The sequence below is a fragment of the Pseudopipra pipra genome, chromosome 3 (assembly GCF_036250125.1).
Source record: "Pseudopipra pipra isolate bDixPip1 chromosome 3, bDixPip1.hap1, whole genome shotgun sequence".
Lineage (NCBI taxonomy): Eukaryota > Metazoa > Chordata > Aves > Passeriformes > Pipridae > Pseudopipra > Pseudopipra pipra.
In genome coordinates, this window is record NC_087551.1 from 7441632 (window position 1) to 7464739 (window position 23108).

Here is a 23108-nt window from a genome sequence, read left to right on the forward strand (position 1 = left end):
CTCTTGACTGGAATGAAAGATTTAGACAGTCTGGAAAGCCATTTTCCTGACACTAGCTCATGAAAATAAACATAACTATCTTTCTATTCAGGCCAGAAAGCCAAGTCTACCACCCAGTGCATCAGTGAACGAGTCCTGCTGGGAATTTCAAGGGGCAAAAGAGACCTTAAGAAAAGAAACAGCAAACAGAAGCAAGGGTGTGGTGAGAGATTGCTGCTGGGGCTGGGGAGGGCAGGCAGGCTCCTGATGGGAAGCACTGGGGCAAAGAGAATCACTGACTGATGAATACAGGTTCTGTTTCTGCACTGGGTGGACAAGGAAGGATTCAGCCCATCAGGAGAACATCCGTCCCTGCAGTTCCTGCCTATTCCCTGGAGCTTTACTGAACTGACTCCACTTTTGTTGTCCAAAAGATAAAATAAGCTTCATCATTGGCTTCAAAGGCTGGCTTTGCCTGAGTAAGGAGTAAGAACCACAGGACTTGGCCTGCTTTAAAAGGCAGCTGGATGGGTAGAGTTGATGTGCTCTCCAAAATCAGCATTGCTCCACCTGCAGAACAGCCTCCAGGAAGAGGGCATTCCTTTCCAGCATGCCACTGTACCAAGCCCATGAAACACCTTCCCACATATGGCCCATGGAAGATGGCTTTAGGTCACAGATGACCTTCATTCAGTGATACAAAATATACTGTTCATGAGCAGAAAAAGGGTGTTCGGGAAAGGTCATTGAACAGGCCATCCAAAAAAACCTCTCCAGAAGTGATGTCTATTTTAAAAACAATTTTTTTGGAGATTTTAAGCAAGAACTAAACACTATTAGAAAGCTTTTTTTATTCCAAGTTACCAGTGTTACCTGGTCCTAGTTCCTTTCAGAAATAACCCTTACTAAGACAACATTATTTATTTATTATTAAGTAATCTTTCAACTTGCAATATAGAACAGGGTTTAGTGGTCGACTTGGCAGTGCTGGGTAAACGGTTGGACTCAATGATCCTAAAGATCTTTTCCAACTTTAACAATTTTATGAGTCTATGATTTCTTTTTTAATAACATCTGCAAAAGACATTAGGCAATGCTTGCTGCAATTCACACTCAAATCAAGCCAAGCAAAGCATTTTAATAAAACTACAGCTTATCATTCTCACCTCATTGTGTTTCTTCACTGAGATAAAATTAGATTAGGATCACACAAACCAGAACAAGAAAAACAGGTTTTATGTGTCAGTAACTGCATATAGAAGATGTATTTAATGTGAATAAAAGAATGCATGTCCCAAACTAATGCATATCCTATTCTCCCTCTAGTGGCCACTGCTCCTCCTTAAAAATAATACTCTGGCATGGAGATTAAATCATACCACGCTGGAAAAGAAAGAAGAGTGAAGAAGACCTGAAACAGCTTTTAATTTCAAATATCTATTTTTCTGTGATGTCTCACTAACAGGTCAAACATTGCTGGTCAAAGGCAGCACTCTGTGATCCTTCACATCCTCCTGCCTGAAGCGACAGGGAAAATCATCTGGTTTCAAAATAGAGCCAAAATGATTTTGTTGGGTAAGGGCCAGCTCCCTTTCAACTGATGAATCACTGATCCAGCAAAAAAATAGCAAAAAAAAGCACAAAAGCAATTTGTAATCTCCCATATGATGATTACATTAAAAAGTCACCACTCTTTGCTAGAGTTCAAAATAGAAGGAACATTAAGATACAAATGTAGTTTTGCCAAATATTTCAATTGATACAGTTCCCTATATTTCATATGAAGTAAAACAACTGTCACAATTATTTAAACATCACTTGCTTATTGGCAAAAACTCGTGTGTATAAACGCATAAAACACTAATACAGTGTTGCACTCATAGCTGACTGCATAAAAAACCCAATAGCATTTATGTTGGCTGTGAGAAGCATCATTGCTGCTCTAATGATGATGGCACATTTACAGAATTTACATAGGATATTGTTGCAAGCATACTTTCAGATGATGAGCATTCCCAGAGAGAATTTATGTTTCCCCTTCTTGCCTTGGGTTAAATACTGTAATATTATTATTGGTAATAACAATTTATATTGCTGTATGAAATGTCTGGAGTATCCACTCAGTCAAGCCAGAAATCCCGTGATGACAGATGTGCTGCAGCATAGCTCCTTCTGTGCCAGGAATCTGCAGCCTGAATAGGGAAGATAGGTAAAAAAACATGGGAAGAAAGGAGGGAAAGGAGGTGCACAGGGTCACACAAGAAGTCTATGAGAACAGAGCTTTTATGAACCATATGCTCACAGCCCATTACTGGATCACATGGACTTGATGGAAAGGGCACAGCCAGAGCTGTATGTCCTGTTAGAAAGCCAAGGTACAGCCCTCAACATCCTCCCATCTAACCCTTCTGCTGCTTCAAAAGAAGCAAGAGACTAACAATACAATGTCATGCCTGCGGTTTATCCCGTATACCTGCCCAGCCTGCCACGTCACAGAGAAATGAGCTCTGCCCCCAGACAAAAACCAACCTGCTCATGTATGAAATTGAGTCTAGTAAATCAAAAAAGCCCTGGAATTTAAGTCAGTGCAACTTTAAGGTGCATTTACCATTCAAAGGCTAAAATGAAACACCTTATAACAGTGTTTAGTCCAAAGACATGTTGCTAATCCCACATGGAAAAGTGGCATTAATCAGTATGTTTCTACATGCTGATGGCAAAGAAGAAGCAGCTTTGGGCAGTGAAGGTCCTTGCAGGCTAAATATGGATCACAGTTTTCCGCCATTATGTTTGGAATGTAGCCCTAAACCATCTGTCTGCTAACAGAGTCCCAAAAGACATTCCTTTGACTAAGGGTATCTCGCTTGGTCACTCCATCACAGACATTTTCCAGGTGCCCACTCACCACCAAGCCACTGTAAAGTTGGCATTCATCTCCGCAAAGGCAGGGCAGCTGGCACTTGCCTTAGAGAGAGGCAGCTGTATCCATCACATCTCTTTTGTTTTGTTTTGTCCTTTTGGAGAAGCTCCCTTCTGAGGAACGAGCTCTGCCTCTTTAATCTCCCCATTTTCAAGTCCCATCATCTGGAAAGGTCAAACAACTGGCCTATTTACCCCGGCTCTTCCTTCAGAAGCTGGGTAATACCTTCCACGAGATTGTTTTTGCTTCTCTCGAGAGACATTTACCAGAGGTTAGTGCACTTTTTTGCTTTGGAGATGATTGCCATCAGCACTGGAAGAGCTCCCCAAGATTGCTAAAAGGAAATGTCATCCAACAGTATCTAATTTTCAAAACAGGCTCTTCTGCATGCAAGCCCAAGCAAGGCGCGGGGAGCTCTGCAGCACTTTCTGTTGCGGGAAGTTATGAGCATTATTACAAATTTAAACGTTTCTCAAGAAGTGCTATTTGAATAATTAAGAACAAGATATAGGTTTGCTGCTTTCAGGATGATTGCAATTGAAGAGACATAAATGGCAGCCTGGGTATCAGAAACAGAGAGAGTTTTCCAGGGTGACAGGCACTGGTAATGGCAAGGAGACATGCAGCTGCTGCTGCTGCCTATGTTCTTATGCCCAGTGTTGTTTCAGCTGAGCTATACTTTCCACTGAGCATTTACAAAGCACATTTAGAGTCATTTTAGAAGTAGCATATACACAAAGATTGCTTTTCTTGAAGATTAAAGAACAGAAGGACTAAAAGCAGGCTCAGACTTTCATTATACGCAGCCCCCTGACTTGCAAGAAGTAAAAAAATCTTAACTCCTCTGAAGTCTTTGCTATAGTTCACAATATTCCTAACACAAAAATTTGAACAAATTATTCTGAAGTAGTGGTAAAAACCAAAGCAGCAGAATCATAAGACTTTCAAGGCTTCATTACCCTTACTAGGAACTGATGCTAATCCCTTGAAAATAAGAACAACATAAAGTGGGGCAAACCATTTAAAAATTCCACCATTTTATGAATACATAAATATCAACCTTGTGTCTTTCCCACTGAGCAAACACTAGAAGATACTGCGTGCAAGAAACAAAAATAAAAGTCCTCAAATTCCGGTGAGATCCTGACCACTGCATCCCCACCCCTGGGTAGTACAAGAGGTCTTGTCTGAATTCTGCTCACAGGTAAGCCTATCTAGAAAAGCCTCATCCTAATTTCTTTGCCTCTTGGAGTGAAAATGTGAACATTCTTTGGCTCAATAACTAATGACAACACTCGATGGCCCCTGATCCTTGCAAATGCAAGTCACCTCTGCTGTACTCTCCTTACCTAAAAAGCAAACAGCACAAACACTTTATGCATGAATATATACCCCATAAAACTGTATTCTACATGGTAGAGGACGGTTTTCAAACCTCTAACATGACGCTGTTGTTGGCTTAACCTTTTATAACGTTATAAGTTTCTACAAGACCATTAGCCAAAGAATCTTCAGAGATTTCCCACAGGCTATGCCAGCATTCGTGTGTGCAAATGATAGAGATCTTGTGTCTCCAAAGCACGGGATTAATGCCACTGCCCTGTATCCCTATCATCAAGTTGGCATCCCTATACTTTCATTACTGTTTCCTGGCAACAAAGCACGGAGGCACTTTCACGAATGCTAACAAGCCGTATTCATCCCGCCGGCAGACCTTTCTGGTCTGAGAGCAAGAGCCCTTGCCGAAATGAATGAGTAGATCAGTGGTATCTGCTCCTGCAATATCAGACTCAAACACAAAATCATTTTTTTTCCCCTGTATGAGGAAAGTATTATTAACGTGATTTTTTTTAATCTAAAAATCACTTCTATTTTTTGTTTTTGTTTCTGGACTCATACCATATTATTTCACCCCAAAGTGTAACAATGCCATTTCTATTCATATAGCATAGAACAAGCCTGATTTATCAGTTTGGTTTTATCAATTGGGAAGTTTGATAGTTGGGCTGGTTTTTTCCAGTTTACAGGATCAATGTGTGGTAATGTGACAAATCTAAAACTGGGCATATTTTTTTAATTATTAGTTTAAAAAGGAATATAAACAGTGCCTCCATTTTTAAGGTGATTGTTTCATTAATATCTAGACTAAAAGACAAAGAGCCATATCATGAGGATGTTATACTATCTCCTATTTAAAAGATATGACTCTTGAACCTTCCTAGCACTAAACTAAGGCAGAACTGCTGTAGTTTAGTAACTAAGAAGTTACTAATGGCAGAAAAGTAGGAAAAGGAGATGCTTTTTGTATCTTATACTGTTGTGAATGCACAAGGAAAGAGGAATGCTGCTTTCAAGAGCATGTCCTTACTGATTTTTCCCCAGGGAAAGGAAAATTTGCTGTTAATCTGAAGTTTTTCTCACCTACACAGTACCCACTGAGAAGCATCTCTTTCAGTCTAGAGGAAACATGGGTTGATTAAAAAAAAACAACCAAATAATCAAAAATACTTCTGATGAATTAAGATTAGGACATTGTTTAAGTATTTGGAAAAAGAAAGGAAAACATTATTATTCCCTGTTCTTGGTTACCAAGAACTCCCACCAATATTCTGATACCAGGAGTCTTCTTCTCTCTTTAAATTCCATTATGCTGGTTATATCAGACTGTGCAGGGTATCTGCATCCTCTGAGCAACAGCTTTGACTCTCATTCCTCACAACCTCCCACTCTAGCCCTGGTGAGTCTTTAGTTAATACTGAGGTGTTTAACAAATGAATGGACCCTTATGCACTGTGTCTGCCTTCCCTGTAGGCTTGCTCATCCCAAAATGCTGCCTGCTTCACATCATGAGAAGATATATTGCATGGTCTTATCATCAAGAAAAAAACATTGTATCAACAGAGAGTCAATACCCGTGTTTGTACTGATGTTGCCAATATAGTTAATACTTTAATGTCCTAAGGAAGTTTTTTTTTACTTGAAAAAGATTTGAGCGTACCATAGAACTGTTAATTTTCTGAGATTTTTCCTCTGGCAGCTGGCTGCGGTTTGAAGTCAGGGCAAAGAGACCTTTTGGATCATTAACATTGCTCTATGACCAAGTGTTTTCCCCCCAACAATTGTTTTCTTGGATAAAACTGTCCAGGCAGCGAGAAAGTGAGTAATGTGTTTCAATCACACTTAGCAGATCTAAAGGGTTGGCTGCCCCTTGCTGTAATATATGGCTCTGGCTGTGTTAGCCTAAAATGAGTTTAAGATAAATTCCCTGAAGGAATGGTTCATGGTGTATAATCTGGCTGCTGAACAGTATTTCTTCAGGTGACAGGATCCCCATCCAAAGTTCTCAAAGGCTGCAGCTGCTTAACAAAGTCAGCACATGGACATTCCCTGTATATAAACAGATGTTCCGCAAAAAATTTAACATTTTCAAAGGGCTCATTGAAGAAGGGAAGTACAACCCCTGAGATAGGAGCTATGGCACAATCCATGGCTGTGGTCTCAGTGTGCAGAGACAAGAGGTGACACTATCACAGCCACTAGAGAAAGTCACTCAGGGTCCAGAGACATGAGCACCAAGCCCTGAGACATGTTATTCGTCCTCTCCTCATTGATAGACCCACTTGGGCTAAAGGACATGTTATTCCCTCCCCAGGATATGAATTTCTCCCTTTGATTATCACCTGAAGTTGAGAGTTCAAAGTTTGCTGGAGTCCAAAGGGGCAATAACAATCCCAAGTCTTGTTTGCTGCTTAGCTATAAAGATGGATGCAGTGTGATAGTGATCAATAAATGCAACCCACTAGTTGACTCCCCCTCAGACATGTTTTGGATGCCAGTTCCCACCCACAGTTCCTGTTTTTAGGAGATTAGAGGCTGATTTGCCAGAGCTGAGAAGCCATGGGCTGTCCCTCGCAGGCCTGGCTGCAGATCAGCAGTGGGTGCTTGGACAGAAAACAAGGCAAAGGGAACACCCAAATCCAATACAGGAGAATGGAATCAGATTTGTGTCTTTATTTGATACTGTAATGTTGCATAAGACAGGCCATAGAAATTTCTTCTCTTTCACAGAAAATGCATTGTCAACCCCCAAATTTCAATTTGTCATTAGTTGTGAATGGTTAACACTGCTTTTATCCTAACATGGTGTTAGGGAGGACTAAATATGCTCAATGACCAATAGAATTGTTAAAACCTAGACCAAAAAACCCTCAAACTCCAAAAATATTTTGCAATCAGCAAACAGCAAGAGATTGTTATATTTCTAACACTGCAGGTTTGGGAAAGGAGAGTCTAGAAGGCAGCACTGTATTTTCAGGCAATGCTACCCAATAGGTGCATCTTCTCTGAGAAACTCATTTAAGCTGGCTCAGCCCTGCTGGTCCTGCCCCATGTTCTTGGATGGAGGAGAGGTGAGGAGATCACTTTTCTCATCTGCTTTATGGTTGCACTTCTCCATGCATTCTCAGATGGTTTCAACACCTGTCTGAATCAAGCAGGGGAGAGAAAAGCAGTGAAAAGCTGCCATCAAATACCTGCGATCACCAGTGGCTTCACAGAAGTCATCCTTCTGTGCCTTTGTCACCTCGATGTTACTGCTTCACGAAGCAGCTAATTCACTGGTAGAGCAAGAATGTTTCCCTGTGCAGGAAATCACACCTTCGGCAGCAGTGTAGACTCACTTTCATGTAGCAACCGTGAGATCACATTTTCACATTTATCTGAAAAATGACTAACCTCAAAGTAATGAAGTTGTATCGGTTGCATAGGATTCTCCAGGATAAACTATCACTTCACACAGAATTCATGAGGGAGAAGACGTATTGGGGGGGAGACTTCACAGTTCCTCTGTCTTGCCAGAAAAGACAAAACCTTTTTTAACAAAATTTTTCAGTGCTAGAAAAATATTCATGTGTTTTAACCATTTTATGAAGAACAAAAGCCTTTTCAAAAAATTCAGTATAATTTATAAGAATAATTTTAAACAAAAGAATTTTAGTCATCTTTCAAGAGAAAAGTTTTCTCTAGAAAAATTATGACCAGCTGTGTGTGAAATAATTGCCTTTCAGGCTGAAACCAGGAAATTTTTTTTTGATTTAGGATGTTGACTGCTTAATATTGTATAGACCTACTTTGTGACCCAGAAGCACAGTGGAAAGGACTGTCCTAATCCACCTGCACACCTCATTTCAATCCAGCAGCTTCATATGTTCATCTATCCAAGCACCTGTTCTCATTTCACTCACTAGAGGTGGGAAATTTATGCATTTGGAGGTAAGGTTTCATTTCACAGAGATGAGATTTACTTTTACATTCCTGAAGGCACAGTGGTGTAAATCATAGTCAGAATGGAACCAACGCTTACAGAGCTGCTCTGCATGGAATTCTGATGGAGAGGAGATTGAAGCCATGTTTGATGTTGATCTTGATCTGCACCATTTGTTGATGTAGGGCTTTTTTAAAGTGAATGGCACAGGAGAACCCTAACGCTTGGAAGGGGCTCCGCCACATTGAGTCTAAATGAGAAATAAGCACAGAAAGGCTCTCTGACTCCCAGCACGGCTTCAAATATAGGGTAGTACAACACCTGCAGTCTTTTCCACAGCCAGCCAAGCTTTAGGAGCACTAAAAGAATTTATAGCCAGCTCAGTTCTACCAGATGTGGTAAATTTACAGTCAACTCAAGTACCAGAGTTAGGATGATTTACCATCAGCTCCCCAGTGTCTGCTGCAACTGAGAACTAAATGATTTAAATCAATAAATGTTTGAAGGAATGAGACAATCGTAATATCTCCTGAGCTTTATTAGTATCTGTAGAGGGAACTGGCAGAAACTCAGCACAAGGCCAGGCGGAACTTGTTAGTGGGGCCTACTACTGCTGTTTGCCCAAACTGCAGTAATTATTAACCATAAGACTAGTAATAAACCAAGCTTATTTATGGCTTCAGAGCTTGCTCCTGGCATGGGTCTTAGCAATTTCAAGGCTGAGCTGGCTTGAGAAAGAGGCATTTGGAAATCTAAGAGATTCTTTATAGGTTCTTATTGTTCATAAAGCCCCACATTTGACGCTGATGGTGAGCTGCCAGTAAGCACTGTGGGAACCCTCAGCTGTGTAGGCCTCCCTCCTCACATAGCACTGGTGTCATCAAAGCTCTGCTCTTGATATCCTCCTGCTGGGCAAATCTGTCTCTGTTTCCCTATCAATCTGTGTTTTCAAGGGCAGGCCTGTTCTTCCATCCAGGACATATTCTATTCCCTCCCCATCTGCAGACGTGGGGTAGTGGTGACACTGACTCAGGCTGCTGTGATAAGGGCTGTGAGAAGCTTTGCCAGGGCTGCTTCTCTCTGCTTGGGAGCTGTGCTTAGGCTCAGTTTATGACCTCTGGTCCTTACCTGAGCTGCATTGCAACAGTGCCTGGCCAGGTAACTCACAGAGCTAGGGCTGTTCACTTGGTCTCAGACCTGCCCTGCTGCTTCTGACTTGTCTGGTGGCCAGTGAAAATTCAGGAACTAGGGAAATACTGCAGGAGCCACAGCTGAAACTGGTTTGTATGAATGTGGGTGAGGATGTTCACAATGGGGACTGGCCTTTGTGAGACTTTTTTACAAAAAAAGGATGGAAACAACCAGGCAATTTCATACAGCTAAGCAGGTAAGTCTTGGTTTTATTATGCTGCAATATCACACATGTACGAGGATTCAAAAGTATTGAATTCAAATGCTCAGTGTAAGTCACACCATTTACACTGTGTTAATATGTTGATTCCAGCTAAACTAAAAAAAAAAATAAATTAACCCAGACTGAAAGAAAATGGAAGGAATGCAAGTGTTCTTGCACAACAATAAATCAAACCAGAGCTCTGCTATTCTTCTCAGAGTTACAGTGTGGACAAATGGCACTGTCACCAATTAATGCTAATAAAAGGACAACTCCAGCACCCTGAACTAAATTGGAACCATCTGTATGAAATTAAGAGCGCTACCCACATTTCATCTTTTCCAGTATATTAGCACACAAAAACTAATTGGGAATCACCATGATGATAAATATAGCAAACATGAGAAGCTGAATACTTGAAACTTGCAGTTTCAGATGAGCTTTTGCCCCAGGGGACTGGGGCAGCAGTGTAATGTAAGAGATACAAGGCCCTGAAATTGGCAGTAGCAAAAAATTGGTCTGAGAGGGAACAGGCTCCCCATAAAGGAAAGACTAGTCTAGAAGTGTATGTTATTTTTTTGAGCATGTTTATGAAACACAAAAAGTGAAATATACTAATTTCCTGGTTTATGCTGGATATAACTAATTAAGCACCTAAAATTTAATTCTGGTTCACTTAACAATGATAACTTATTTCTTTTGAACATTGCAACTGTTTTCTGTTGCCATAAACTAGAAGTATGCCCAAAGAAATAAAATTCAATGCTATTGTTTCCCTTGGTAAGGGTGACTTGGTCAAGAGAACAAGCAAAGTAACCTATCAAGGTTGGATTAACCATGATGGAATGATTTTCCTCTGAAATAGCAGTGATAAATAATTGGTTGTGATGGTGTACTCTTCCCCTTGACTAAATTACTGTCTGTCAGGCAATGTATTAAATAATTAAAAGCACAAACTGCCAATTATAAATGTCACATGAATTTGTGGAGGTTCTTTTATTTTAGATCAAGCAGTAATACACTCAAGCATCTTTTTAGTTTTTTTATGAAACAGCCTTATTAAAGGAACTGCAGTACATTTCCCCCCTTCCATATGGTGTTTTTGTTTGCCTCTCTCCCTACTACTAGGTGTTTTATTGTCCCCCAAAGGGGGGTCAGCCAGGTCCTTTTCCTGTGTGGTTACAGTTAATTCAGGTGGTTCAAGCGATTCTTTTCCAAATGCTTTTCCAAGCACTTGTCAATACTAAATTTGTTCTGCCATCATGTTGTCCATTCTCTCTGGTTTGTTAGTTTACAGAGATCACATATCCTGAGCCTGCAAACAATGATCTGTAAGTCACTGCAGACTCCTTGGTCCTTTGGGCAAAGGCAGCTGGTCCGACTGCTCAGCAACCCGATTTGTAGAGAGCAATTCCTTCCCTTTCAAAACTTCCACATGAATATAGATCCCAAAGTTGTTCACCCTTCAAAGAACCTTCTCTGTCTTAAATGTGAGGCTTCACGTATGTTGACTTTGCAAGTGCTCACAGCACCACTGCTTGTACTTGCTAGGGAATTTCCTTATTTCCTGTCATTTCCCTCACTGTCTTTGTCCATGCTCCAATATCTAATGATTGTATATTACCTTACTCCTTGACACAGAAGAAGTGGGCATTCAAAGGGCAGAACAAAAATACTGCAGACAAATCCATATCACAAAACATTTCCACTCGTGTTTCTTTCTAGTGTGTGGTTGTGATTACACACACACAGGTAAGATGAAAATATTCCTGTACTGATAAACTAAGGAAACTTTGCTTATTCCACAGTCTTCATACAGGAAATAACAACCACGAGAAGTGTGAAGCATCCCTTTCTGTGGCCCAAATCACAGCCACGAGGATGCTGCAGAACTTCCAGCATGCACAGCTCTTTGTTATTGTTCCTTTTACCTCAGAGAATTTCATTGAATTTAGAAAAGGAAGATGAAGGGGAAAAAAAAAATCTGATTTTTATTACAGGTTTCATAACAAACAGCAACAATAATAATGAAATGCTGGGTTTCCTTGACCTTAAGCAGAGGGCAGGAAGGGGGAAGAGAAGTGGCTACAAAGATATCTTCAAGAACCGTGTGCCCTTTGTTTTGTTTATCCAGTGCTGTTTGACAACCTCTGATGAAACAGGTACCTGTCCAAGCTGAAAGCATGTTCCCAGCCTGTTATATCGGTGATGAATCACTGCTTACTAAGATGCTACAGGCATTCTTGCTAAGAAACTTGAAATAATTTTTACAATACTTCAAGCATTCAGGGACCTTTAAATAAATGACTGTTTTAGTAAATGTGAGAACACTATACCTCTGTTTGAGGATTGAGGAAACAGAAGTAATCCAAATGAACCTTGGGGAAGGGAGGAGGAAGGCAGCCTGAGGAATGAAAGTCACTTCTATTGAAGTGGCAGGCGGACTGTGAAATCCCACCTGAGGAGCAGGAAAGACACACTTTTTCTGCTTTATTGCATTCAAATTCTGCAGGAGTAAATCAGCTGAGCTTAAAGTGACTCTGAGCAAGCACAAGTGTGGCAGCCTGTGCTGGATGAATTACAGAAGCCATGAATTCTTCCCTGCTTTGCAATAAGTTGAGGGAATTTTTGTAATTTTTTTTTTTTTAGAGTCTCTTCTCTATGGACACTTGAAGGACTTTATTTAAAAATCATTTACAAAACATCAAGATTTTTGATTCTGCCAGTCCAATTCCCTTGGCTATGGGGACTCAATAACGAATAAGTAGTTTTGAACATTGTTACTAAATTATAAGTGTACATGGATTGTGCTGCTGATCAAGGCACAAAACAGCACAGCCAGCCTTTCTGAAGAAGCATTTTAATGTATTGTTCATGCTTGGATTTCAGAGTTACACTTTATGTCATCAACTACCTCTAAGATAATAACCAAACAAAGATAAATAGGACTCTAAAATTTGACCAGAACTGCTGCCTGCCATATTCTGAATTTGTGGCATGTATGCGTTGTATAAGGCATCAGCTAACACACCATTTCCCACACCATGCCCTGCTGTAAACAACTGCAGAACACACTGTTTTCTTCCACTAGTGAATAACACCTCAATCAACAGCTTTTTTGTCTTTGTCTTTTACATTCAATTCCTTTAACCCATGTTTTCCTTTCTAGGCTTCCTAAATACTCCAGAATCTGGAGTAATGTTGGGGGTTTTTTTTCCATAAAATATAACTGAAACAATAATTCTACCTAATATTCTTGCCTCTTTACAAAGTGATGGCCTGTCCAAACAAAATTTATGGTTAGAAGAGAAATACCTTACTGATTATATCCCCCACTGCAAGAACTTCTTTTTTATATGTAACCAGGTTAAATCTTTGCAATTTAAAATTGTTTCCCTAAAAGCCTGCCTAATTATTCATAGAAATGAAGGCATGCAGCCTGCAAAATTATTCCAAAAATTCAAGGGCTGCAACCTCGATCTCTGCTCTGTTTATTTATCCTGAGGTAGCACCACCACAGGGATTTTTGAAGTACCTCAGAGAAATTACTTGCGCTGATACCTTGCCTTTTCAATATCAAAGCTAGAAACAAAAGTTAACTAATGAGTGTCTACAGACATTTTGAAGTCGCTGCTTTCTCCCCTCCTGGAGTGCTGCATCCAGCTCTGGGGTCACCAGCAGAGGAAGGATGTGGACTTGTGGGGTGAGTTCAGAGGTGATTAGAGGGATGAAGCACCTTTACTATGAGGAAAGGCTGGGAGAATTTGGATTGTTCAGCCTGGAGAAGAGGAGGCTCCAGAGTGACCTAATTGTGGCCTTTCGGTACCTGAAGGGGCTACGAGAAAGACAGAAAGAGAGTATCTACAAGGGCATGTAGTGTCAGGACAAGGGGAATGGTTTTAACCTGAAGGAGGGTAGATTTAGATTAGATATCAGGAAAATATTCTTTATTGTGAGGGTGGTGAGGCCCTGGCACAGGTTGCCCAGAGAACCTGCTGATGCCCCATCCCTGGAAGTGTTTAAGGCCAGGTTAGATGGGGCTTGGAGCAACCTGGACTAGTGGAAGGTGTCCCTGCCCATGGCAGTGGGGTTGGAATGAGATGGTCTTTGAGGTCCCATCCAACCCAAACCATTCTATGAGTTTATGCTTTCAAAAGCTGCTGTTTTAGGTTGTGAAGGAGATAACCCCCCCCCACATTTCTCTTTGCTTATCACTCTTAGCACAGGACGGAGCTAAACCCCGGGGCAGAAACGTCCATTTCGGGGCCAATTCCTAGCCTCGCTGCGACTTCCTTGGAGCCGGCAACAAACTTTTATCCCTTTTACGCCCATCTCCCTCTTAATCCCTTTTATCCTCATCTCGCTTTTGTCCCCTTTTTATCCTGCTGCCCATCGGCGTCATCGGCGCTCGGTGCATCGACTGCTGCGGGAGCGGCTGTGCCGCCTGCGCTGCGTCCGCCGCCATCTTGGCGGGAGGAGGGAGAGGTGAGGGGGGACGCGAGGGGAGAAGTGGGGCTGGGAGCCGGGATACGGGATCTAGGTGGGCGGACAGGCAGACAGACAGTCCGGTAGCCCCTAGCCCCCCCGGCCCGCGGCGCCGCTGCCCGGGGTTGTGCGGTGTATCCGGCGCGGGGCTCGCAGCCGCTAACGCGTCCCCTCCGTGTGCTCTGCCCGCAGGCGGGTCCTCAGGATGGACATCAGGCCGAACCACACAATCTACATCAACAACATCAACGACAAGATCAAGAAGGAAGGTACGGGCGGCTGCCACTTGGAAGCCGAGATTGTCCCGTGGGGTCTAGTCGTGCTCTCTCACGCGTCACTTGGCTCCTGGGGGGATCCCCGGCGGATCCGGCGGGATCCGAGACTCCTGGGAATCTCTGAAGGGCCGGGCCGTGTGGTCGTGAGCCGAGCTCTCGCAAACGCCTGCTCTTAATGAAACAGCAGCTGAAGCCAGCAAATATATCAGTTTTAAGTCTTTTTGTAGAAACCTCGTTCTACGGAAGCTTCTCGCTGACTCTCTACAGCAGTTCTTTGGCTGCAGATTTGCTTGTCACTGAGTAACTAGTATAGGAGCAATGGGAATAGTCAGTGGATGATAACAGGCGTGTTGGCACACGTTCTGGTGGTCAGCAGCCCCCTCTTGCCGAATTGTAGGAACTTCAGCGTGCTCCTCGCTTGTTAAGGGTGTGAACGTGGTATGAGCTGGTCAGCTTTGTGTCACTGTGTTACAAACACTGTCCTGGGGTTCCTGCAGCCCACACCAGAGAGAAGAGGGCTGTGTGCTGAGGAACTTTAGCTCCTCAAAGTGTGCTGAAAATAACTCTCTTGCCCTTACCTGGCTGCATATTTCATGTCTGCATCAAACCATCCACTTGTGACCTAAAGTGATCATGGTAATTTATAAGTGATGGTTTGTGAAAGGAGTGTGTGGATCATAATAGCACTACTTAAATGTTTCTTCAGGGTGCTTCAGAGAGACATCCAAAAGTGAAAACAGCTTTGCTGATGAACTATTCAATGACATGTCAAGATGATTCTGCTGTGAATAAATTTAACTTGGGGCTTTGCAGCATGTTAAGTGCCCTATAAACTAATAAGTCCCCATTATGAAATTTCATGGTTATAATTCTTAAATAGAATCACAGAATGGTTTGGGCTGAAAGGGATCTTAAAGCTCATCTAGTTCCAAGCCCCAGGGACACATTCCACTAGACCAGGTTGTTCAGAGGTCCATCCAGCCTGGCCTTGACACTTCCAGGGGTGGGGCATCTGCAACCTCTCTGGACAACCTGTGCTAGGGCCTCACCACCCTCAAAGTAAAGAATATTTTTCTAATATCTAATCTAACCCTACCCTCTCAGTTTGAAGCCATTTCCCTTTGTCCTGTCTGTCCAGGCCCTTGTAAATAGTCCCTCTCCATCTTTCTTCTTGGCTCCCTTCAGTACTGGAAGGCCACAATCAGCTCACCCTCAAGCCTTCTCTTTTCCAGGCTGAATAATTCCAGTTCTCTCAGCCTTTCCCCATAGCAGAGGTGCTCCATCCTTCTGATCAACTTGGTGGCCTCCTCTAGACTCACTCCAACAGGTCCATGTCCTTCCTGTGCTGGTGACCCCAGAGCTGGAGGCAGCACTGCAGGTGGGGTCTCACCTGAGCTGAGCAGAGGGACAGAATCCCCTCCCTTGCTGTGCTGCCCACACTGCTTTGGATGCAGCCAAGGACACGGTTGGCTTTCTGAGCTGCCAGTGTACGTGGCTGGGTCATTTCCAGCCTCTCATCCATCAGCACTCCCAAGTCCTTGCCAGGGCTGCTCTCCCTGTTCATCCCTCAGCCTGGACTGATATTGGGAGTTGCCCTGACCCAGGCGCAGCACCTTGCACTTGGTCATGTTAAACCCCATAGGGCAAATGGAGGGTTTATAATTGTCTGTAAAGCTTACAAATATCTTCCTATTTTAATACAGGTTTTGAAGTAATTTTTAAGGAAAGTTTTTTGATAAAAAGCTTTTTATAATAAAAAAAAGCCACTTCAGTGTGGTTGGTCAGGAGCAGGTGGAAAAAGTGACAGTGGGCTGATATTGTGAAGCCTCAACAGCAGTAAACAAGAGGCAGTGCTCTTATCTTGCTGAAATCTTTAAAATATAAGGTTTTGTGAGTTAGAATGATTATGCAATACAGAGGATTTATTTGGCTTGATTTGGATAAGATTAGGGTTTCATTTGGCGTGTAGTCAGGTGATTTTAAAGAATGAAAGTAAATCCGTTGCAGCTGTAAGGTGCAGTAGGACCATAGGAAAACAACTCAGATCCAGAATATGAAAAAATTGATTAAAATTGAGAGAATTGATTAAACAGTTACAACCAAAATTTCCAGATTTAATTACCCTTGTAATTACTGTTTTTCTGCATTCTTGTTTTAAGTCCAGCTCTTTAGTGCTTCTTGTTGCAGTATTGATTTTCTGATCAATCTTGATGGCTGTCATACATGGTACCTGCGTGTATGGGGGTGTGTGTATATATACATATATGAAAATATGTATTTACATACCTCTGTGTAACTGTTACTCCCTTGCAGTGATAGAATGGATGGTGCTACAACTTCTTCGCTACCTGAATACTTGAGGTGTGAAACCAAATGTTACACACCACCTTACAAAAACTGGGGAAACAAAGTTGTACAGCAGTTTTGACTAAAGGGATGTAAAGTATCACTATCTGAGCTAAAGCTGGTAAAAAAACATTGTCTCTGAAGGATAGCAGACTCTGTAGAAGTGGACATTTGCATGTAACCTGTTCTAGTTTGTTCTCTCCTGTCATCCCCAGAGCTGAAGAGGTCCTTGTATGCCTTATTCTCACAGTTTGGTCATGTGGTCGACATTGTGGCTTTAAAGACCATGAAGATGAGAGGACAGGCTTTTGTTATATTTAAGGAACTTGGATCGTCTACCAATGCTTTGAGACAGCTCCAAGGCTTTCCGTTTTATGGGAAACCAATGGTAAGTTATTTTGTTACCTTTTTAAAGAGAGAAACCCCGTGATAGTGTGATACAGTGTTTTGGTACTTTCACCTTGGGAGTGAACTATTACTTGCGCTTTGTTACTGAAGGGTTCCTCAGTCATGTCACATCCTAAGGAGTACCTGGGTGTTATCTAGAGTATCTGATGAGTATCTAGAAAGATGCTGAAGAGACTGCAGTTAGAATACACACAGAGGTTGAACTGAGCATTTAGGCTTCCTAAGTGATGGCTTTTTGTTTTTCTCTGCTGGATTACAGTTTTGACCTTAAATACTTCCATTTTCCTCATCATGTCTTCCATTGAATCAGTTAAATTTTTTCTGTAATATTATTGAAATTAGGTGCTTTCAGTTACTTCATGTAGAGTAACCTTAACTACTTTTAGATTCATAATGAATATCTAGAACATGATGCTCCCTTTTTGAGGTAACCTTTTTGAGGAGGGTGAAGATCTCCACAGTTTTACTTTCCAGATGTGCTCAGTGATTCAATATATTTCATTGAGGGCTAGTTTTGCTTGATTGTAGACCACCAAACCAAGTAACTGCACTTCAGTGTAACTTCAGTGAAGCAAATACACTGCTGGTTGATAAATATGATTTAGTAATGTGCTCGATAACATGCCAAATAGCACTACAACTGATAGTAGTTGGATACTTGGATAATTAGGCATCTCTTAATTCTGCAGCTATTGGTAAGGTGCAATACATGATGGATGGCTGCATTACTACTGGCTTTCAGCTTGTGGCTTTGAGCACTGAAGAGAGCAGAGAGTTATGCTGCTGAGCTATTTTCACTAACAACTTCAGATTCTCTAATGAAATCCTTACACTGAATTGTGCAAGCTCAGTCCTGCCATTATTTATCCTTAAGGAGTTTTGTGCTCAGTGAAATTCAATAAGAAATAAAAAGATTAAGGCTTCATAAGCTCTCAGGTGTACTTCCCTCTTTGAGCTTTGCCTGCAGCCTGCATACTCTATCTGGGCACTAAACAAAGGCATTAAAATGAATCTTCAGCTGCTAAGTAGTTTGTATTGAGGTAGCTTCTAATACGGAAAACAGTAGGATTGTGTGCATACATAATGTTGTACCCCGTATAGTCCTACTTGCACCTGCTTACCCTCCTGCACTGGGGGGCCTTTGTCAGAAAATCAGCACTGTTGTGCTGCTGACACAATTTATGCAATCCTATTTGGATTAAGGTGGGTATTTGCCTTTCTATTTAAGATGTCTGAGTTTTGCTGAAGTCACTTCTCTGCAATCAATCATGGCTGGGCTTCGCGAACGAAGATTTGGGAAGGGCTCTACCCACATTTGTTACAAGCACACTGGTGGCTAAAAAGGCCAACACGAGATAGACACGTCCGACTGCAAAAGGCACAGCAGAAGTACTCCTTAGGTGGAATATTCTGCAAGACACAATTCTTTCTGTGTTGTCTTTTCTCCTCAAGAGTGATCCTGCGTGCGTTCTCAAAGGAAGCAGCAGCGTTATAGATGGTGTGTCTCCAGACCTCCCGATAGGAGGCCGGAGTAGACCAGTTATGATGGTTATATGGCCAAGGCTGAGATGTTGTTTCAGGGAGTCCTTGTATCTTTCCTTCGGGGCTCCTTTCTTGCAGCAGCCGGTGGCAAGTTCACCACAAAGCAGGATCTTAGGGAGGTGGTGCTCCTTCATCCTTGAGACGTGTCCTGCCCAACGCAGCTGTGTTCTCAGCAACATGGCCTCAATACTTGTGACTGCTGCTTGCTCTAGAACAGACATATTGGTCACATAACCTGACCAGTCACTTCTCTGCAGAGATACAAGAAATCACTGTCAAATTTTAGTTCCCCTTAAAATGGAGTTAAAAACCCTAACAGGTTTTTTAATGGAAGCTAGTGCCAATTTTGTCAAATGTCCTTGTATCTCTGTGTACATGTTACCTTGACAGATGTTAAAAAGATGCTGTTAGATGGAGTTCTGATTTCAATGAGTTAAAATAAGTAATTTCCATATTAGGGTTTTTTTTAGCATTCTGTAATTGCGTTCAGAACTAATTATGAGGATTGAATCTCCGTAAGAATACCTACAATTTATAACAATATTTTTAGTGTAAGAAGTTCCTGCAAAAAATGTATAAATACACGGTTAATGGAAGGGGTGCAAAATGTTGTGTTATTAACTGCAAAATGTACTGGGTTGTCCTTTTTTCTTTTAAAAAGCGTATCCAGTATGCAAAAACAGACTCTGACATCATCTCTAAAATGCGCGGGACTTTTGCTGATAAGGAAAAAAGGAAGGAAAAGAAGAAGGCCAAAACTCTGGAGCAGTCAGCAAATGCACCCAATAAAAAGGTTATCCAGGTAAGCTGCTTCTCCGTTTAAAAAAAATAAAAAAAAACCCACAAAAGCTGTTTTAAATATTTTTTCTCAGACTTAAGTGTTGTCTTTTGGTGCTTTTCAATTCCTAAATTGGGGTCTGTTGGTATCCAGTGCTCTTGAGCACTTGCTAGAAGTTGAAGGAGAGTGGACTGATTGTACAGTCCTTGCTGTTCCTTTTTTTTTTCCTCCTTTGCTATTACCAGATGAAAATAAAGATGTAGGGCAAAGGTACAATAAACCAAAGTAGAAACTAACCTCTTTTAAGAAAAGGAAGAGAAGGAATGTGTGCTTATCTTTAATGCCAGCTTCAAGTGCTCAACCAGCTTTTCCTTCAGTGTTTTAATGCCTTGATTGCCTTATAAGCACTGAAGAATGGTAAATGGGAACAGGAGAATTAATTCATAGTTAGGTGAAAAGGAGTTGGCTTGAAATGTATCTCCACTAAGGGTTGGCCTGGCCTACACTAACAACATTTAGTAATTTTTGTGCTGAAGTATAGCAGAAAACATCAAGGCATCTGACCAGCTCCTCCTAGTTTATATACTGGGCATGATGTTCTGTGCTGTGGAATATCCCTTTGGCCAATTTGGGCCAGCTGTCCTGGCCATGCTCCCTCCTGGCTTCTTGTGCACCTCTTCACTGGCAGAGCATGGGAGACTGAAAAGTCCTTGATTTAGAACAAGCACTACTTATCAACAACCAAAACACCAGTGTGTTATCAGTGTTATTCTTGTACTAAATTCAAAACACAGCACTGTACCAGCTACTAAGAAGAAAATTAATTTTGTCCCAACTGAAACCAGGAGTCCTAGGCCTTCATTTTCAAAACTGCTTCCTCCCTCCCTAACTGTTAAACTGAATTTTGTAATGTGGAGAAATAGTTGACTCAGCCATTAGTCAGACCAGATACTACTGATGTTTTATTAATTTGATTGCCTGGTTTTGGAGGTCAGCAAAATTCATATGCTTTGTTCCCTTTGGGAAGTATCTCATAAGCAACAAATGTTCCTTGGATTGTAGCTTAAAAAAACCTTAACAAGTGTCGTGAGTTGTATAGAAACATGGTGATGTGTGCTGATATATTTCTAACAGAACACCTCTGTAAAGTTGTTTTGTATTTATTTGCTAGGGAGCAACACCAAATTCAGCTAATGCCCCAGGGACTGCACCACAGAATCAGGTATTGCTTTTTTATTTTTATAACTAAAAGCACTAATGTTTAAAATTATTCTCTATGAATAATAGGTTTGTTACACAGGGAAACTTGAGAGTATATTCTACAGTTTTCTTTTTGGCCTGTGAGACATTTGTTTTACAACTAAATCACAGCAAACAAACAAAAGAAATCCCCCTTTTACTGTATCTGGTTGACAGGAAATGAGAATCTGCAATTTCTTGTTATTATACAGAAAACAGCACTTTTATCAAGTCATACTGGATTCTTAAACTTGGACTGTGTTTAGTATCATTGTTAATAAAGTCCCTTTAACTTATTTTGTTCTAGTAATAGATAAGGAGAAGGAAGACAATACAGGGTGCCAGAATATCTGCCTAAAAGCTTCCTTTCAGGAGTTTGGGGGTCCTCTGCTTACTTTTTTCTTATAAATGTCTAATTTTCCAAAGGATTGTGGGGAGATACAGCAACAGCTCCCAACACTTCACTCATCTCGTCTGCTCAGTGACCTTCTAAATGATTCATGCGTGTTAGAAATGAGGGTACTAAAGAGAGCAAATACTATAGAAGACTATATTTGCCTGCCCTGCATCTCTTTCTTGAGTACTGTAATTGGGAATTGCATACATCTACAGGGGAAAAGTCTTGCTCCCACTCTGGGTTTTCAGGCACAATATGTGTACATCAGTTCACATCGAAGCATAACACTCTCTGGGTGTTTGTTTGAACATCAAAAGTTTATTTTCTAATGGCACTGCCCGGAATATTTCCATCAGTTGAAGGAGGTTGTTTTGCTGAGGCTTTAAATTACTTGGCGCCATTATTAGGATGACTTGAAGTTGTGTCTTATAATTTACTGGATGACTTGGAGATTCCAGTGTCAGCAAATGACTACTCAGCCTTGTGTCTGGTGGGTGGCTTCAAATTCATATCAACAGACAAATCTGTCAAAGACTAAAGCTTTTAATCTAATGAGATTTCTAATTAATAAATTTGAATTGAGCACTGTAGTAGAACCATGTGGGTTTTGTGGATTTGGGTTGCCCAGAGATATTCAGTATTTTGGTAGTACTGTGGATGAACAGGGTATTCATCTTGGCTTCCCACTGCTCTTCTGGAAGGACGTGAGTCTCCTAGGTTCTTCCACTGCCACATGGGTGTCTTGGACAGCACTTCAGCCATTACTTGAGCACCTGGGTGTGGAGAGTGCTGCAGTGTCAGCTCTTGACTTGTTAAGATGTGACATCTAAGACACCATGTTAATGTGATTTTTGTGGAAATAAGAACCTCTCCAAATTAATATATCACTGTAAAAGCCAATGAGCTCTGTCTGAAGGTCTTGTGAAGCCCAGCTAGAACGTTATGAGCAAAGCTAAGGGCATGTGTCTTGGTTCAAATAATCATGCAGACAGATGCAGAAGAATGGGTAACTGTGTATAATCTTCTGAACTTTGATCTTCTGTTGTTGCAGGTGCCTGATAACCCACCAAACTATATCCTTTTCCTTAATAACTTGCCTGAGGAAACAAATGAGATGATGCTGTCCATGTTATTCAATCAGTAAGTTTTGAATAGAGATGGCTTGTCCTTTGAATTCTTCCGTTACCTGTGTGTGCTTTCTCAGCTGGCAAGCTGACTTTATAGAAATAAGAGTTTCTTCTGAAGGTAGTTCTTTGTCTTACTGCCAAGGTTGCAGATGTCAGTTCTGATGACTTGATTCAGGAAGCAAATCCAATCTTTTTCATAGCTGGTTTTGATTGTGTAATTTATCTGCTATCAATCTGCACTGGGTTTAAGCTGGTGACTGTAATCTTAAAGACTTTAGGACTGCAGGAGCAGTTTTAAAACTAGCTTTGATTGCTCCTGTATGAATACAAGACTGATTAAATTGCTTCCACCTTACGATCCTTAATTGAGGCATAGTTCTAAGGGACTGGACATGTAAAACCCTTCAGTTTAAATCTTTCATTAGTAATAACTATTGCACTAGTAGATGCTTCTGAAAAGGTCTCACTGCAACTGAAGAGAGATATATTATCAAGCTAAGAAACATGATTTGACTCTCACCTTATTTTACAGGTTTCCTGGATTCAAAGAAGTTCGCTTAGTGCCTGGGCGCCACGACATCGCATTCGTGGAGTTTGAAAACGAGAACCAAGCAGGAGCTGCTCGAGATGCTCTCCAGGGGTTCAAGATCACTCCATCTCATGCCATGAAAATCACTTATGCAAAGAAATAGCTGGGTGCTCCTGTAAAGGAGTTCTGTGGATAGGTTTTTTTTTTTTTAAATGATGATATTTTCATCAGCTGCCATGTTTGCTGTTCTCTGCAAAAAACATAAGACTCGTGCAGAATTGCCACAATGACCAGGACAGATGTAGGATTTCCAGAGATCTACTGGATAGTAACTTTTTCTGTTGAAATACTAATTTTTATAAAATAAAATATAAATATGCTGTTTTCAAGCCATGTTTTTTCCTCAGATCTGTCTTAATATTGATTA

The 23108-nt window shown here is 41.3% G+C and overlaps 1 protein-coding gene and 1 long non-coding RNA gene across 3 annotated transcripts; one reads left to right on the plus strand and one right to left on the minus strand.

Annotated features, from left to right (window-relative positions):
* Positions 1-6895: 6895 nt before the first annotated feature.
* On the minus strand, positions 6896-10129 carry LOC135410800 (uncharacterized). Its single transcript, XR_010428883.1, has 3 exons — positions 9291-10129; positions 7634-7748; positions 6896-7382 (listed from the first exon to the last, which is right to left on the minus strand). It is a non-coding gene; the product is annotated as an uncharacterized LOC135410800 (long non-coding RNA).
* Positions 10130-13905: 3776 nt separating this feature from the next.
* On the plus strand, positions 13906-23070 carry SNRPB2 (small nuclear ribonucleoprotein polypeptide B2). 2 transcript variants are annotated; one of them, XM_064647587.1, is made up of 7 exons: positions 13906-14040; positions 14233-14309; positions 16877-17049; positions 19273-19413; positions 20561-20611; positions 22077-22165; positions 22685-23070. In XM_064647587.1, exons 2-7 carry the CDS (start codon positions 14246-14248, stop codon positions 22842-22844), a joined length of 678 nt encoding a protein of 225 aa, XP_064503657.1. In that variant the 5' UTR covers positions 13906-14040; positions 14233-14245; the 3' UTR covers positions 22845-23070. The 2 variants fall into 2 exon arrangements, with proteins under 2 accessions (XP_064503657.1, XP_064503658.1); XM_064647588.1 differs by having other exon boundaries at positions 14013-14095.
* The last annotated feature ends 38 nt before the right edge of the window (positions 23071-23108 follow it).

Bases quoted from the DNA above. Each gene is read 5' to 3' on its own strand.
- SNRPB2 (XM_064647587.1), top strand. From the start codon at position 14,246: ATGGACATCAGGCCGAACCACACAATCTACATCAACAACATCAACGAC. The intron at 17,050-19,272 runs GTAAGTTATTTT...TCTTTTAAAAAG, and splicing joins CGTTTTATGGGAAACCAATG to CGTATCCAGTATGCAAAAAC. The intron at 20,612-22,076 runs GTATTGCTTTTT...CTGTTGTTGCAG, and splicing joins GGACTGCACCACAGAATCAG to GTGCCTGATAACCCACCAAA.